We start from the raw sequence: 17,744 nt of genomic DNA on the forward strand, positions 1-17,744 counted from the left end.
TTTTTGTGGTTTTTTTTTTTTTAAAGGCTGGGCGAGAGGTAGGATAAAAAAGGGAGTTTTTTGGCCTCTGATAGATCAGGTCTGGGAGCTCTTCTCACCTTCACTCCCTTGTGAAACACACCTGGGCTACGGAGGGAATTTTACACAATGGATTAAAAACTTTATATTCCAAGAGACACCTCATATCCACAAAAAAGAAGGACAAAAAAAAAAACAAGGAAGATTTGAGGCATAAATCACATCAAAAGGCTCCATGTCCTACCTTTAAATAAGGAAAACGTACAAAAGTGGCCGAAGGTTGTGCAAAAATTCTTCAATTTGCTCTGAATATTTTACAGAATCAGTACAGGAAAATGTAGAAATCAGTAAAAAATTAAGAAAAAAAACCAACCAAGCCCCGGAGGGATCTGTCACATTTTAGCAACAGGAATTTTGCTGTCCCAGGGTGGGAATCTTGGCTCACGTGGGGAGAGTTGGGCACTTTTGAGTCCCTTTTTTAAATTTTTGTGTTTTATTTTTTTCCCCAGCATAAGGCAAAAACCCGACCCTGAAAAACACACTGAGATCCACAAAAAAAGGATGTAAACGAAGGATTTATCTTGTAAAAAAGCCTCCTCCAAGAGGCTCCTCTAAAACAGAGGTGTGAGGCTGAAGGCAGCTCCAGATTCCCACACTTTTGGCTTCTTTTGGGGTGGTTTTTTCCCAGCTCTTTCTGAGGGAAAAAAAATCCCAAAAAAAAAAAAACAAAAAAACCCCCCCAAGAATGACTTTGTGCAATTCCTGCCCCAAATTCTCAGCTAAGGCAGCCAAGTCCCTGCAATTTGTGTTTCTAAAAAAAACACATTCAAAATCAAAAATTAACCCAAAAAATAACGACGAGAGAAAAAGGCGGCGGCGGTGAGGGGCGATCCAGCATCCGGGGTGGTTTTGGGGTGAAAAGGGAGGGGTTTGGTTCAATCTCAGCGCTGGGGGGGCTCTGGGGGGGTCAGGGGGTCTCGAAGCCCACGCGGAAGCCGGGCTGGGGGGGCACCACGGCGCCGTTCTGGCCCTGCACGCTGTACCCGGGGGCCATCCAGGGGGGAGAGGACTGGCTCTGCCTGGGGAGGGGGGAAGAAATCATTAGGGACTGCTGAAATATCCTCTAGGGATTGCTAAAATATCCTTTAGGGATTGCTAAATTAAATAAATATCACTTAGGGATTGTTAAATTAAATCAAAACCCTTTAGGGATTGCTAGAAAAGCTGCACGCTGTACCCGGGGGGTGATGACTGGCTCTGCCTGGGGAGGGGGAAGAAATCATTAGGGATTGCTGAAATATCCTTTAGAGATTGCTAAATTAAATAAATATCACTTAGGGATTGTTAAACTAAATAAATATACTTTAGGGATTGCTAGAAAAGCTGCACGCTGTACCCGGGGGCCATCCAGGGGGGAGAGGACTGGCTCTGCCTGGGGAGGGGAAGAAATCATTAGGGATTGATAAAATATCCTCTAGAGATTGCTAAATTAAATAAATATCACTTAGGGATTGTTAAATTAAATCAAAACCCTTTAGGGATTGCTAGAAAAGCTGCACACTGTACCCGGGGGCCATCCAGGGGGGTGATGACTGGCTCTGCCTGGGGAGGGGGAAGAAATCATTAGGGACTGCTGAAATATCCTCTAGGGATTGCTAAAATATCCTTTAGAGATTGCTAAAATATCCTTTATGATTGTTAAATTAAATAAATATCATTTAGGGATTGCTAAATTAAATCAAAATCCTTAAGGGATTGCTAGAAAAGCTGCACGCTGTACCCCAGAGCCATCCAGGGGGGTGATGACTGGCTCTGCCTGGGGAGGGGAAATTAGGGACTGCTAAAATATCCTTTAGAGATTGCTAAATTAAATAAATATCACTTAGGGATTGTTAAATTATATAAATATCCTTTAGGGATTGCTAAATTAAATAAATATCACTTAGGGATTGTTAAACTAAATAAAAACCCTTTAGGGATTGCTAGAAAAGCTGCATGCTGTACCCGGGGGCCATCCAGGGGGGTGAGGACTGGCTCTGCCTGGGGAGGGGGAAGAAATCATTAGGGACTGCTAAAATATCCTTTAGAGATTGCTAAAATATCCTTTAGAGATTGCTAAATTAAATAAATATCACTTAGGGATTGTTAAATTAAATAAATATCACTTAGGGATTGTTAAATTAAATAAAAACCCTTTAGGGATTGCTAAAACAGCTGCACGCTGTACCCGGGGGCCATCCAGGGAGTGACAACTGGCTCTGCCTGGGGAGGGGGAAGAAATCATTAGGGACTGCTGAAATATCCTCTAGGGATTGCTAAATTAAATAAATATCACTTAGGGATTGTTAAATTAAATAAAAACCCTTTAGGGATTGCTAGAAAAGCTGCACGCTGTACCCAGGAGCCAACCATGGGGGAGACGACTGGCTCTGCCTGGGAGGGGAAGAAATCATTAGGGACTGCTGAAATATCCTCTAGGGATTGCTAAAATATCATTTAGAGAATGTTAAATTATATAAATATCACTTAGGGATTGCTAAATTAAATAAATATACTTTAGGGATTTAGGGATTGCTAGAAAAGCTGCACGCTGTACCTGGGGGGTGATGACTGGTTCTGCCTGAGGAGGGGGAAGAAATCATTAGGGACTGCTGAAATATCCTCTAGAGATTGCTAAAATATCCTTTAGAGATTGTTAAATTATATAAATATCACTTAGGGATTGTTAAATTAAATCAAAACCCTTTAGGGATTGCTAGAAAAGCTGCACGCTGTACCCCAGAGCCATCCAGGGGGGTGATGACTGGCTCTGCCTGGGGAGGGGGAAGAAATCATTAGGGACTGCTGAAATATCCTCTAGGGATTGCTAAAATATCCTTTAGGGATTGTTAAATTAAATAAATATACTTTGGGGATTGTTAAATTAAATAAAAACCCTTTAGGGATTGCTAGAAAAGCTGCACACTGTACCCCAGAGCCATCCAGGGGGTGACAACTGGCTCTGCCTGGATTGGGGGGAAGAAATCATTAGGGACTGCTGAAATATCCTCTAGGGATTGTTAAATTAAATAAATATCCTTTAGGGATTGCTAAAATTATCCTTTAGGGATTGTTAAATTAAATCAAAATCCTTTAGGGATTGCTGAAATATCCTTTATGGATTCACAAATAAAAATCCTTCAGGGATCCGTAAACAAGGCCTGGAGGTTGTGGGGAAGGGGCTTGGGGGGGATTTGGGGGGATGAGGGAGGGGTGTCACCTGCTGGGATGTCCCCACCCTGCTGTGGATCCCTTCCCAAAGGGACGAATTTGGGGTGAATTTGGGGTGAATCTGGGATGACTTTGGGATGAATTTGGGGTGAATTTGGGGTGAATTTGGGGTGAATTTGGGATGAATTTGGGGTGAATTTGGGGTGAATTTGGGATGAATTTGGGATGAATTTGGGGTGAATTTGGGGTGAATTTGGGGTGAATTTGGGATGAATTTGGGGTGAATTTGGGGTGAATTTGGGATGAATTTGGGGTGAATCTGGGATGACTTTGGGATGAATTTGGGGTGAATTTGGGGTGAATTTGGGATGAATTTGGGGTGAATTTGGGGTGAATTTGGGGTGAAGGCTCTCAGGACTCACCCAAAGCCCTGCTGGCTCCAGGCCTGGCCGTACACGCCGTAGGTGGGCACCTGCCATCCGTTGGGCACGTACTGGCCCAGCTGGGCACCGCCGTACCACTGCCCCCACTGCCCGTAGGCCGGCGGGTAGCTCAGCTGGGCCTGGGACACACGGCACCGTCAGCGACCGGAACGCGCCGGGCACCCAGCACCAGCCACACACACAGGGATCCAATATCCATCATCCATCATCCATCATCCATCATCCATCATCCATCATCCATCCATCATCCATCCATCCATCCATCCTTCCATGGATCCATCATCCATCCATCCAGGGATCCATCAACCCATCCATCCATGGATCCATCATCCATCCATCCATCCAGGGATCCATCAACCCATCCATCCAGGGATCCAACATCCACACACACAGGGATCCAACATCCATCCATCATCCATCATCCATCCATCCAGGGATCCAACATCCATCCTTCCATCCAGGGATCCATCCATCATCCATCCAGGGATCCAACATCCATCCTTCCATGGATCCATCAGCCATCCACCCAGGGATCCAACATCCATCCATCCAGGGATCCATCAACCCATCCATCCATGGATCCATCAACCCATCCATCCAGGGATCCATCAACCCATCCATCCATCCAGGGATCCATCATCCATCCATCCATCCATGGATCCATCAACCCATCCTTCCATGGATCCATCAGCCATCCATCCATGGATCCACCAACCCATCATCCATCCATCATCCATCATCCATCCATCCATCATCCATCATCCATCCATCAATTGATCCATCAACCCATCAGCCATCCATCGACTGATCCATCCATCCATGGATCCATCAACCCATCATCCATCCATCATCCATCATCCATCCATCCATCATCCATCATCCATCCATCCATCATCCATCATCCATCCATCATCCATCCATCCATCATCCATCCATCCATCCATCCGTCCATCATCCATCCATCCATCCATCATCCATCCATCCATCCATCATCCATCCGTCCATCATCCATCCATCATCCATCCATCCATCCATCATCCATCCATCCATCATCCATCCATCCATCCATCCATCCATCCATCCATCATCCATCATCCATCCATCCATCCATCATCCATCCATCATCCATCCATCCATCCATCCATCCATCCATCCATCCATCCATCCATCCATCATCCATCCATCATCCATCCATCCATCCATCCATCCATCCATCCATCCATCATCCATCATCCATCCATCATCCATCCATCCATCATCCATCCATCATCCATCCATCCATCATCCATCCATCATCCATCCATCCATCATCCATCCATCCATCCATCATCCATCCATCATCCATCCATCCATCCATCCATCCATCATCCATCCATCATCCATCCATCCATCCATCCATCCATCCATCCATCCATCATCCATCCATCCATCCATCATCCATCATCCATCCATCCATCATCCATCCATCCATCTATCCATCATCCATCCATCCATCCATCATCCATCCATCCATCCATCATCCATCCATCCATCATCCATCCATCCATCCATCCATCATCCATCCATCATCCATCCATCCATCATCCATCCATCCATCATCCATCCATCATCCATCCATCATCCATCCATCATCCATCCATCATCCATCATCCATCCATCCCTCCCTCCCTCCCTCCCTCCCTCCCTGTCACTGCCAGCTCCCAGCCAATTAGCAGTGGTTAATTAGCACCTGCTGCACAGGGCTGGCCATGTCGGGCGTCTCCTTGCCCCAGTAGCATTTGACCACGTGGCCCTCGATGGTGGTGCCGTTGACGGAGACGATGGCGTGGGCAGCGCTCTCATGGGAACTGAACCTGGGGGTATTGATCGATTGGGTATTGATTGATTGATTGATTGATTGATGTATCAACTGATTGATTGATTGATTGATGTATCAACTGATTGATTGATTGATTGGGGTATTGTATTGACTGGGGTATTGACTGATTGGGGTATTGATTGACTGGGGTATTGATTGGGATACTGGTTGGGACATTGATTGATTGGGGTATTGATTGGGATACTGACTGGGGTATGGGTTGGGAATATTTATTGGGATATTTATGGGGGTATTGATTAGGGTATTGAATGGAAATATTTACTGGGATATTGATTGGAAATATTTATTGGGAATACTTATTGAGAATATTTATTTGGAATACTTATTGAGAATATTTATTGGGATATTTATTGGAAATATTTATGGGATATTTATGGGATATTTACGGGATATTTATTGGGATATTTACGGGATATTTATTGGGATATTTATGGGATATTTATGGGATATTTATGGGATATTTATTGGGAATATTTACTGGGATATTTATTGGGAATATTTGCTGGGATATGTATTGGGACACCAATCCCACTCCCCCCAGGACCCCCCATGTCCCCCACCTGACGAAGGAGTAGCCTTTGTCGGGGAACACGCGGATCTCCATGATCTGCCCGAAGGGGGAGAAGGTCTGGCGCATCAGCTGCTCTGGAGCAGGAAGGACGGATGGACGGACAGACAGACAGACAGACACACAGCAGGTGAGGCACCCGCGCTGCCGGGGGCGGGGCTGGCAGGGCTGGGTGGGGCCACACGTACCTGAGAGGCCCGAGGTGACCCCCCCGCAGTACACGGTGCAGTTGCTGGGGCTGGACTGAGTGACCACCTCGTCGTAGGACAATTGTTTGGTGTTTGCTGCAAGAGATTGGGATTGGGGTCTGCAAAGGGATGCAGAGATTGGGATTGGGGTCTGCAAAGGGATGCAGAGACTGGGATTGGGGTCTGCAAAGGGCTGCAGGGATTGGGGTTTGTAAAGGGCTGCAGAGATTGGGATTGGGGTCTGCAAAGGGCTGCAGAGATTGGGTTTGGGGTCTGCAAAGGGCTGCAGAGATTGGGATTGGGGTCTGCAAAGGGCTGCAGAGATTGGGTTCGGGGTTTGCAAAGGGCTGCAGAGATTGGGATTGGGGTCTGCAAAGGGCTGCAGAGATTGGGATTGGGGTCTGCAAAGGGCTGCAGAGATTGGGTTTGGGGTCTGCAAAGGGCTGCAGAGATTAGGATTGGGGTTTGTAAAGGGCTGCAGAGATTGGGTTTGGGGTTTGTAAAGGGCTGCAGAGATTGGGACTGGGGTCTGCAAAGGGCTGGGATGGGAACTGGGGGGGAATTCCAGTCCTGACTGGCACAGGATTGTTGGGAATGACTGCAAATCTTTACAGGGACACCTCAGAGCCCTTGCAGGGCCTGAAGGGGCTCCAGGAGAGCTTGGGGACAAGGGATGGAGGAACAGGACACAGGGAATGGTTCAAACTGGGAAAGGGGAGATTTAAATGGGATTTTGGGATGGAATTCCCAGAGCAGCTGTGGCTGCCCCTGGATCCCTGCTGGTGTCCAAGGCCAGGCTGGGCAGGGCTTGGAGCACCCTGGGACTGGGGAAGGTGTCCCCGCCCAAGGCAGGGGTGGGGTGGGATGGGCTCTGAGCTCCTTCCCACCCCAAAAACTCTGGGATCCCCCCACTGCAGGAGCTGGCAGGGCACAGGGTGGGGCACCTACTCTCATAGGTGCTCTTGGGAGCTGGAGGTTTCCTGGTGGCCCAGTTGGTCCTGATCTGCCGGCCCCCGAGCCACTGGCCCCCCATCTGCTGGATGGCGTTCTCAGCGTCCTGCAGGGGACAGAGGGACAGAAAAACCCCACTGACCCCACTGCTGGCACCCCTCCTGTGGGACAGGGCCAGGGGGGAGAGCCCAGGGCCCCCCTGAGTGACCCTGGAGTGTCCCAACCCCTCCTGTGGGACAGGGCCAGGGGGGAGAGCCCAGGGCCCCCCTGAGTGACCCTGGAGTGTCCCAGGATGGGGCTTGGAGCACCCTGGAACACTGGGAGGGGTCCCTGCTTATGGCAGGGGGTTTAAGCATTTATTAAGAGGGAAACAAAGGGATTTTAGCCATTTATTGATGGGAAATAAAGGGATTTTAGCCATTTATTAAGAGGTGAATTAAGGGATTTTACCCATTTATTAAAGAGGGAAATGAAGGAATTTTACCCATTTATTAAGAGGGAAATAAAGGGGTTTTACCCATTTTTTTTGAGGAAGGAAACAAAGATCTTTGACTCTTTTATTGAAGAGGGAACTGAGGGGATTTTACCCATTTCTTAAGAGGGAAATTAAGGGTTTTTACCCATTTTTGAGGAGGGAAACAAAGACCTCTCACCCATTTATTGAAGAGGGAAATAAAGGGGTTTTACCCATTTATTAAGAGGGAAATAATGAAGGGATTTTACCCATTTATTAAGAGGGAAATAAAGGATTTTACCCATTTATTGATGGGAAATGAAGGGATTTTACCCATTTATTGATGGGAAATGAAGGCATTTTACCCATTTATTGATGGGAAATAAAGGGATTTTACCCATTTATTGAAGAGGGAAATAAGGGATTTTACCCATTTATTGAAGAGGGAAATGAAGGGATTTTACCCATTTATTGATGGGAAATAAAGGATTTTACCCATTTTTGAGGAAGGACCCAAAGATCTCTCACCCTTTTATTGAAGAGGGAAATGAAGAGATTTTACCCATTTATTGATGGGAAATAAGGGATTTTACCCATTTATTAAGAGGGAAATGAAGGGTTTTCACCCATTTTTGAGGAAGGAAACAAAGATCTCTCACCCTTTTATTGAAGAGGGAAATAAAGGGGTCTTACCCATTTATTGATGGGAAATGAAGGATTTTACCCATTTATTGATGGGAAATAAAGGATTTCACCCATTTATTGATGGGAAATAAAGGGATTTTACCCATTTCTTGATTGGGAAATAAAGGATTTCACCCATTTTTGAGGAAGGACCCCAAGATCTCTCACCCATTTATTAAAGAGGGAAATAAAGGATTTTACCCATTTATTGATGGCAAATAAGGGATTTTACCCATTTATTGATGGGAAATAAAGGATTTTACCCATTTATTGATGGGAAATAAAGGATTTCACCCATTTTTGGGGAAGGACCCCAGGATCTCTCACCCATTTGTTGAAGAAGGAGACGAAGCCGTAGCCCTTGGACTTGCCCGTGGCCATGTCCTTGACCACCCGTGCATCCCTAGAGCACAAAGGGAACTTTTAAAATCTGATTTATTTGCCACCATATTCCACCTGCTCGCCGCAAACGTTGCATAGAAATGGACAGAAAATAAAAATAAAAATGAAAAAGCAGGAATTGAAAGGAACGTGTGTTGCCCGTCAACCGAATTCTTTCATTTTTGGGTCAATTTGTGACCCCCTTTTTTGGGCAGCTGGAAATTCTGATGGGAAAGCAGATCAGGAGGGGTAAGGGATCTGCTGTCCCTGCAGTGCCACAGTGTCACCCCCTCAGCACGAAGCTGCCACCAGCCAGGACAGAGCCCCTGGGCTGCCCCACACAAGGACTTACGAGATTCTTCCAAAGGGAGCAAAGGCTGCTTTGATGTCCTCAGTGGTGATCTCAGGGCTGAGGTCTCCCACAAAAACGTGGAAATGGTCTTGGGGGGGAAAAGAGAAAGGAGCATTCAGTGGTTGAAGATGCACTCTGAGTAGAGCAAAGGGAAAAAAAAATTCTTCTTAAAAAACCCTTTATTAAAACTCAGCTGTTATTCAAAATACATTTATTAAAAACCAGGCACTGATGGGGTTTAGCCCCACCAGCCTGAAATTCCAAGGATTTCCCCACAGAAGTTGCTGGGAGTGATCCAGAAACTCATTCTGGGTGCTCCTTGAGGGAGATGCTCAATGTGCCTCAAAAATCCAGAATGAGGCATTTTGGGTTTTAATTCCCAACTGCCCAGGGAGCAAACAGCCACAGATTTGCACCAAATGCTACAGGGAAATGGAAGAGAATCTAATGGAATTTTTTTCCATAAAAATTCTATGGAAAACAAACAAAAACCCCCAAAAATTAGCTTCAGGGAGATCCACAATTTGATGTTTAAAAAATTACAATTACCTTGTGAACGCTGTGTGATGGCAAAGATCAGATTTGCCCTGAAGTTTAATTAACACAAACACAATAAATAATTAGGATTCCAATGAAAAACCATTCCCACAGAGCTCTGTGTGCTGCGTTTCTGTTTCCCACCTTGCTCAGGTGACACTTACTGCTGGTGTCTTTCTTCTGGCTGCTGGGGGTGGTGGCCCAGTTCACTTTGACCTCCTGCAAATGGCAATCACACGTTGGATTTGGCCAATCCCAAAAAGCTCAGACACCTCCAGAGCTCAAATCTGACCCTACAGGGCAAGGCTGGGCTTCAAACTCAAGTTGGAGATATTTTTCTTAAGGGAAAATAAGGGAGAGGGTTTGTTCTTAAATTAATAGGGTTAGAGATAGCCTGGAGAGGAGAAGCTCCAGGGAGAGCTTCCAGCACATTCCATGGCCCAAAGGGGATCCAGGAGATCCAGAGAGGGACTGGGGACAGGAGGTGGAGGGACAGGACACAGGGAATGGCTCCCAAATGTCTCAAGGGTGATTGAACAGGATGGGGACAGACTGTGACCACTGTGACAGGGCAGGGACTGAAACAGGGGAGGCTCTACCTGAATGTGAGGAAAAGAAGGAAAATAGGAAGGAAAATAGGAAGGAAAATAGGAAGGAAAATAGGAAGGAAAATAGGAAGGAAAAAAGGAAGGAAAATAGGAAGGAAAATAGGAAGGAAAATAGGAAGGAAAATAGGAAGGAAAATAGGAAGGAAAATAGGAAGGAAAATAGGAAGGAAAATAGGAAGGAAAATAGGAAGGAAAATAGGAAGGAAAATAGGAAGGAAAATAGGAAGGAAAATAGGAAGGAAAATAGGAAGGAAAATAGGAAGGAAAATAGGAAGGAAAATAGGAAGGAAAATAGGAAGGAAAATAGGAAGGAAAATAGGAAGGGAAATAGGAAGGAAAGCTTTCCTTGGAGGCCTGGAACAGGCTGTGGGAGCTCCTTCTCAGTAGGCATCCAAGCCCTGCCTGAACTCTGCCCTGTGCACTGCTCTCAATGGGCTTTGCCAGGGGATCCTCTCCAGAGGGGCCTCCCAGCCCCACCACGCTGGAATTGTGTGATTGTGCTCCCGGCTCTGCGTGCTCAGCCCCGCGTTCCCCACAACACCCTGAGCTCCTCCTCCCAACACCCTGAGCTCCTCCTCCCAACACCCTGAACTCCTCCTCCCAAAATCCTGAACTTCTCCTCCCAAAATCCCGAATTTCTCCTCCCAACACCCTGAATTTCTCCTCGCAATGCTCTGAACTCATCCCAAAATCCTGAACTTCTCCTCCCAACACCCTGAGCTCCTCCTCCCAACACCATGAACTCCTCCTCCCAATGCTCTGAACTCTTCCAACACCCTGAATTTCTGAACTCCTCAACTCCTCCCAAAATCCTGAACTCCTCCTCCCAATGCTCTGAACTCCTCCTCCCAATGCTCTGAACTCCTCCTCCCAATGCTCTGAACTCCTCCTCCCAAAATCCTGAACTCCTCCCAAAATCCTGAACTCCTCCTCCCAAAATCCTGAACTTCTCCCAAAATCCTGAATTTCTCCTCCCAAAATCCTGAACTTCTCCTCCCATGACCCTGAACTGCTCCTAACCCTCTCAACTCTTCTTCTGAGCCCTGTCCCACTGAGATCTCCACCCCAAAGGCAGAGTCCCACATCTGCAGCAGGTGCCCTCCTCTCTCAGCAGGATTTGCCCCTGGCACAGCCTCTCCCAGCAGGATTTGCCCCTCTCACAGCCTCTCCCAGCAGGATTTGCCCCTCTCACAGCCTCTCCCAGCATTATTTCCCTCTGGCACAGCCTCTCCCAGCAGGATTTGCCCCTCTCACAGCCTCTCCCAGCAGGATTTGCCCCTCTCACAGCCTTTCCCAGCAGGATTTGCCCTGGCACAGCCTCTCCCAGCAGGATTTGCCCCTCTCACAGCCTTTCCCAGCAGGATTTGCCCTGGCACAGCCTCTCCCAGCAGGATTTGCCCCTCTCACAGCCTTTCCCAGCAGGATTTGCCCCTGGCACAGCCGCTGTGCCCCAGACTCACCCCGGAGCAGGGCACCTTACCTTACCCATTATCTTCCTGCCGTTCATGGCAGCCAGCGCTGCGGCCGCGTGCCGGTGCTCGTAGAACTCCACGAAGCAGTAGGGATCATTGCCAGCTGTCTGAGACAGGGAACGGGCTGGGATCAGGGCCCTGAGCTGGGGTTTGGGACCTGAGCTGGGACTGGGGACTCTGAGCTGGGATTGGGGACCTGAGCTGGGATCGGGGACCCTGAGCTGGGATTGGGGGCATTGAGCTGGGATTGGGGACTCTCAGCTGGGATTGGGGACTCTCAGCTGGGATCGGGGACACTGAGCTGGGACTGGGGACCTGAGCTGGGATTGGGGACACTGAGCTGGGATTGGGGACTCTGAGCTGGGACTGGGGACTCTGAGCTGGGATTGAGGACTCTGAGCTGGGATTGGGGACCTGAGCTGGGATTGGGGACCTGAGCTGGGATTGGGGACTCTGAGCTGGGATTGGGGACTCTGAGCTGGGACTGGGGACTCTGAGCTGGGATTGGGGACCTGAGCTGGGATCGGGGGCATTGAGCTGGGATCGGGGACTCTGAGCTCAGATTGGGGATACTGAGCTGGGATTGGGGACATTGAGCCAGCATTGGGGACACTGAGCTGGGGCTGGGGACTCTGAGTTGGGACTGGGGACTCTAAATTGGGTTTGGGGACCTGAGCTGGAATTGGGGACTCAAACTCGGGATTAGTTTGAGTCCCAGAACTAGAGACACAAACCCAGGATAAGGGACACAAACCCAGAACTAGAGACACTAATCCAGGATTAGGGACACAAACCCAGAATTAGGGACACCAACCCAGGATTAGGTACTCAAACTCAGGATTAGAGACACAAACCCAGGATAAAGGACACAAACCCAGGATTAGGTACTCAAACCCAGGATTAGGGACTCAAACCCAGGATTAGGGACACTGACCCAGGATTAGGGACTCAAACCCAGGATTAGGGACACAAAGCCAGGATAAAGGACACAAACCCAGGATTAGGGACTCAAACCCAGGATTAGGGACACAAAGCCAGGCTTTGGCTGCTCTGCTCAGCCTCTGACTGCTGACACCTCCACAGCCCCACCTGGACAGGTTTTCTGACCCTACAGGGACTAACAACACTCCCAGAGCTTTCAATTTTCCTTTAGAAAGGGAAAATTATGGCAAAGACCTTTTCAAACCTTGTTTTCAATCCCCTCCTGATTTAATGAGGGGATTCCCTGTCCCTCTCCATGTCCACTCATCCTGCAGGCCCGTGCAGAAACGATGCCAGAGCCACCTCCAGGTTTATTTCAGGTGCCTGTGCCCAATTCCAGGGCAATTCCCAGAGGCACAGGCCCAGCCTGGAGGCAGCAGCCCTGAGGAGAGCAGGGGAAGCAGAGGCTTGGGGCTCTTACATCCATGATCATCTTGCAGTTCTTGCAGGGCCCGATCTGGCTGAAGAGCTGCAGGATCAGAGCCTCGGTCACGTCCCTGGAGAGGTTCCCCACGTACCTGAGGGACAAACACAGGCAGGGACACGGATGTTGGACATGCTGGAGCTTGGAGAGGGGTTTGGGACCAGGGAGGAAGTGATGGGGAAAGCTGGGATACGGGGATGGAACTCCCAGAGGAGCTGTGTCCATCCCTGGACCCCGGGAATGTCCCCAGCCAGGCTGGGCAGGGCTGGGAGCCCCCTGGGACAGTGGGAGGTGTCCCTGCCATGGCAGGGGTGGCACTGGGTGGGCTTTGAGTCCCTTCCCACCCAAACCAATCCAGGATTCCACGGCTCCATGAACTTGACCTTCCCTACACTGAATTCCCAGCACAGAAATTCCAGTTCCCATATTCCTACTATGATTTCCCAGTTCCCATATCCCTACACTGAATTCCCAGTACAAAAATTCCAGTTCCTATATCCCTACATTGATTTCCCAGTTCCCATATCCCTACACTGATTTCCCAGTACAGAAATTCCAGTTCCCATATTCCTACACTGAATTCCCAGTACAGAATTCCAGTTCCCATATTCCTATTATGATTTCTCAGTACAGAATTCCAACTCCCATATCCCTACATTGATTTCCCAGTACAGAATTCCAGTTCCCATATTCCTATTATGATTTCCCAGTACAGAATTCCAGTTCCCATATCCCTACATTGATTTCCCAGTACAGAATTCCAGTTCCCATATCCCTACACTGAATTCCCAGTACAGAAATTCCAATTCCCATATCCCTACATTGATTTCCCAGTCCCCATATCCCTACACTGATTTCCCAGTACAGAATTCCAGTTCCCATATTCCTATTATGATTTCCCAGTACAGAATTCCAATTCCCATATCCCTACATTGATTTCTCAGTACAGAATTCCAGTTCCCATATTCCTATTATGATTTCCCAGTACAGAAACTCCAGTTCCCATATTCCTATTATGATTTCCCAGTACAGAAGTTCCAACTCCCACACCCCTACCCCACCACCCCTGCCCCAGCAGCTCAGGCTTTTTCCTGAGATGTTTGCCCACATTTTCCACAACATTTGGCCGCTTCCTCCCGAAGCCCTGAGGTTTTGGGATTGCCAGGTGTGCCTGGAATGCCCGAGTGCCAACGTGCTGGAGTGCAGGGATCAGCCTGCCCAGCACAGCCACAGCCCAAACCCCCACTCCCACCAGGGCCCAGGGGTGGCTGGTTTGTTGTTTTGTTGGTGTTGTTGTGCCCAAATCATGGGAGTTTTATAAAAAGCCCAGTGAGAAACCTCAGCCCCCACGGTGCAGCCGCAGCTCCTGCTCAGGAACGCTCTGGGGGAGCCTCTGCCAGGGAATCCTGGCCAAATGCCAGCCCTGGAACCACCCTGGAGCACCTGCAGTGCCCCCAGAGGGGCACAGGGGCTGCCAGAAAGCAGCCAGCAGCAAATCCAAGCTGTTTGTGATCCAAGCTTTGGTTATGGGGGAAGGACACAGAGTTTTGTCATCCAGGCTCATCCAGGAGCTCTGTGCTCATCACTTGGACAAGTGTTTGAGGCAGGATGGGGTTTAAAATCTCCAAACAGATCTTTACAGGCTTTGTCTGGCTCTGAGTGAGCCATTCCTGCACTTCTGACAAGTTTCCTCAGAATGGTGGAACGAGGAGGGATTAGAGCACTTCATTAAGGCAATTAACAGCAGGACCCTCTCTCCCCACAAGTCCAGGTGAGAGTGAGATCAGGGAGGCTTCCAGTTCCCATATCCCTAATTGATTTCCCAGTACAGAATTCCAATTCCCATATCCCTAATTGATTTCCCAGTACAGAATTCCAATTCCCATATCCCTAATTGATTCCCCAGTACAGAATTCCAGTTCCCATATCCCTAATTGATTTCCCAGTACAGAATTCCAGTTCCCATATCCCTACACTGAACATCCAACCTGAGCTGCACTTGCTGCTCCTTCCAAACCCGACCTGTGACACCCCTGGTGACAATTCCCTGCAAGACCCCAGAAAGCCCCAGGGAGGGACTCACAGAAATTCCAGCCTGGATTTGCTGAGCCCTGAGCTGTGCTTTAAGGCAGCACTCAGTGATCCTGCAGGTCTTTTGCAGGCTCAGTGATGCCCTGTGGGTGCCAGCAGCTGCACGTGCTCCAGGACAGGCACCTGCATTCCTTGGCACACACCGAGCCTTGGGATGGGGGAAAACACCTCCCCAAATAAACACAGCACCAGGCTGTGTTTGCAGAGGCCAGGAATAGCTCCCAAAATGTGGGAAAACAGCGGGACTGGGGAAGCAGGGAGTGCTCGGGACAGCTGGGGTGAGGCAAACCAGGGTTTTGTTGTCCTGGGGTCACTCAGGCCCTGGGGAGGGGCAGCACTCCCAGGGCACGGCAATCCCTCACCTTGCAATGATTCCCTCTTTCCCTCCCTCCTGTCCTTCCTGCTGCACTGCACAAAAAGGCTCCTAGGGCTGGGATGGCAAGAGTGGAGCCTGACTGCCCTGACCCAAACAAGGGAAAAGTACTCCAGGTACCACCTGCCTGGGAGAAGGAGGGAAACAGCCCAGGTGTGCACAACAGTCAGGTTCTGCAGCTAAAACCTTTTGCTAAAATCCAACCTAAACCTCCCCTGACGTGGCTTCCTAATTCCTAATTCCTTCCATGGGAAGCAACAGCTTCAGAGAGTGCTTTGAACACTGGGGCAAGCTCGGGATTCATGGGCACTGCCTGCTCATTCCCACGGAGCTGCTGAGCAGGCCAGGGGGCTCCAGCCGTGTGCCAAGGCAGCCCCCACAGCAAAACCCAGCCTGTCACTCACCAAACCCACACGGACCATACAGAGTGGCAGGATCCTCACCAGGAATGGTTTGCGGTGGAAGGGACCTGGATCACCCCAGTTCAGTGCCCTGCCACGGGCTGGGATGGACAGGGCAGGGGGGCACACACACCTTAGACCCCCTTTCCCTCCAGGTGTGTGTGGATGTAGCAGGGAGGGGACGACACCTTCCACGCTGCCTTCCCTCCAGATGTGACCTGGCATGGACTGCGGAGAGTGGCACAAACTTTACAAACTCCCTTTCTATCCATCAGAAGGGGGGACACACCTTCCTGGCCGCTTTTCCCTCCAGATGTGACCTGGCATGGACTGGCAAGGGGCACACACTTTCCAGACCCCTTTTCTCTCCAGATGTGAGTTGGGACGTACTGGGGAAGGGGACACGCAGCTTCCACACAGCCCTGTCCCTCCAGATGTGAGCTGGAGGCCCAGGGGAACGCCCGGAGCGGAGGGCAGGCCGGCGCTGCCCAGCACTGGGACCGGGGAAAGGGCAGCAATACCGCGGGAGCCGGGCTCCCCTCGCTGCCGGAGGGGGCCGGCTGCCCCTCAGTCCCGCAGCACTGCGGGCGGCCGAGGCTCCGCGGCGGAGCCCTGAGGGGCCCGTCCGTGAGGCGACCCCGGGCCGCCCCTCCCCGCGGAGCCGGGAACAATAGGCGGTCTCGCCCCCTCCCCACTCACAGGGTCTTGGGCATTTCATCCTCCATGGCGCCGCCGCCGCCCGCCCCGGCTCTTCCCGCCCGCCGGGGCGGCCCCGTGAGCCCTGGGCAGCCCGGGCAGCCCGAGCGGCGCCGGCCCCGCCGGCGGACGGTCCCGCGGCGGCTCCTCGCAAGATGGCGGCGGGCGGGCGGGCTGAAGGGCCGGGGGTGGGGGGGGGAGCGGGGGCGGGAACGCGCGTGCGCGGGGAGAGCGCGGGAACGGCGCGGGGACGCGCGGCTGCTCCGCGCGTGCGCGGCCGTGAGGGGAAAGCGAGAAAAAGCGGTGAAAAGTGATTTAAAATAAAGGCGTTAAAAATAAAGGGTGAGAAATAAAGGGATTTAAAAGGCGTTAAAGATAAAAGGGTGAGAAATGAAAGGATTTAAAAGAAATGGCTTAAAAATAAAAGTGTTAAAAGGAAAGCGCTTAAAAGCGGGGTGGAAAGGTGTTGGTGGGCACAGGGAACGGGCGGGCATCAGAGCAGGGAAATGGCAATAAAGGTGTGAAAATAAAGGTGTTGAAAGAAAGGAATTTAAAATTAAAGAAGTAAAAAGAAAATAATTAAAAGGGGTTAAAACCGCGGTGGAAGGGGATATGCGGGTCAGGGACACGCGGGCACCACAAATGGGGGCAGCAGGGCTGGGAAATAAAAATAATGGGAGTTAAAGTAAAAGTTAAAGTAAAGGAGTTAAAAGTAAACGAGCTAAAGAAGTTAAAATAGAGGCGTTTAAAATGATAGAGTTTAAAATTACAAGATTAAAAATGAAAGAATTGAAAGTAAAAGGGGGCACGTGAGCATCATGAATGTGGCGCCTTCTGCAGGGGCGGGAAAATGAAAATAAAGGAATTAAACTAAAGTAATTAAAAGTAAAGGAAGTAAAAGGAAAAACTTTGGAATTCAGGATAAAATAACTCACTGAAGCATAAAAGACACATGCGCCGCCCGGGAATCGAACCCGGGTCGCAAGAATGGGAATCTTGCATGATACCACTACACCAGCGGCGCGGTTGATGA

At 49.6% G+C, this 17,744-nt stretch overlaps 1 protein-coding gene and 1 non-coding gene across 9 annotated transcripts; both read right to left on the reverse strand.

Moving 5' to 3' along the window:
* Nucleotides 1-577: 577 nt before the first annotated feature.
* On the reverse strand, nt 578-16,892 carry TIA1 (TIA1 cytotoxic granule associated RNA binding protein). 8 transcript variants are annotated; one of them, XM_054650604.2, is made up of 13 exons: nt 16,715-16,892; nt 13,148-13,244; nt 11,759-11,852; nt 9,830-9,884; nt 9,678-9,715; nt 9,129-9,216; nt 8,723-8,798; nt 7,255-7,363; nt 6,307-6,402; nt 6,111-6,195; nt 5,401-5,524; nt 3,651-3,790; nt 578-1,097 (listed from the first exon to the last, which is right to left on the reverse strand). In XM_054650604.2, exons 1-13 carry the CDS (start codon nt 16,738-16,740, stop codon nt 986-988), a joined length of 1,140 nt encoding a protein of 379 aa, XP_054506579.1. In that variant the 5' UTR covers nt 16,741-16,892; the 3' UTR covers nt 578-985. The 8 variants fall into 8 exon arrangements, with proteins under 8 accessions (XP_054506579.1, XP_054506580.1, XP_077047746.1 ...); XM_077191628.1 differs by lacking the exon at nt 578-1,097 and adding an exon at nt 1,130-1,450; XM_077191627.1 differs by lacking the exon at nt 578-1,097 and adding an exon at nt 1,986-2,058.
* Nucleotides 16,893-17,664: 772 nt separating this feature from the next.
* Nucleotides 17,665-17,735, reverse strand: TRNAG-CCC (transfer RNA glycine (anticodon CCC)). The gene has a single exon. It is a non-coding gene; the product is annotated as a tRNA-Gly (tRNA).
* Between the last annotated feature and the right edge of the window lie 9 nt (nt 17,736-17,744).

Source organism: Agelaius phoeniceus, chromosome 30, assembly GCF_051311805.1.
Source record: "Agelaius phoeniceus isolate bAgePho1 chromosome 30, bAgePho1.hap1, whole genome shotgun sequence".
NCBI lineage: Eukaryota > Metazoa > Chordata > Aves > Passeriformes > Icteridae > Agelaius > Agelaius phoeniceus.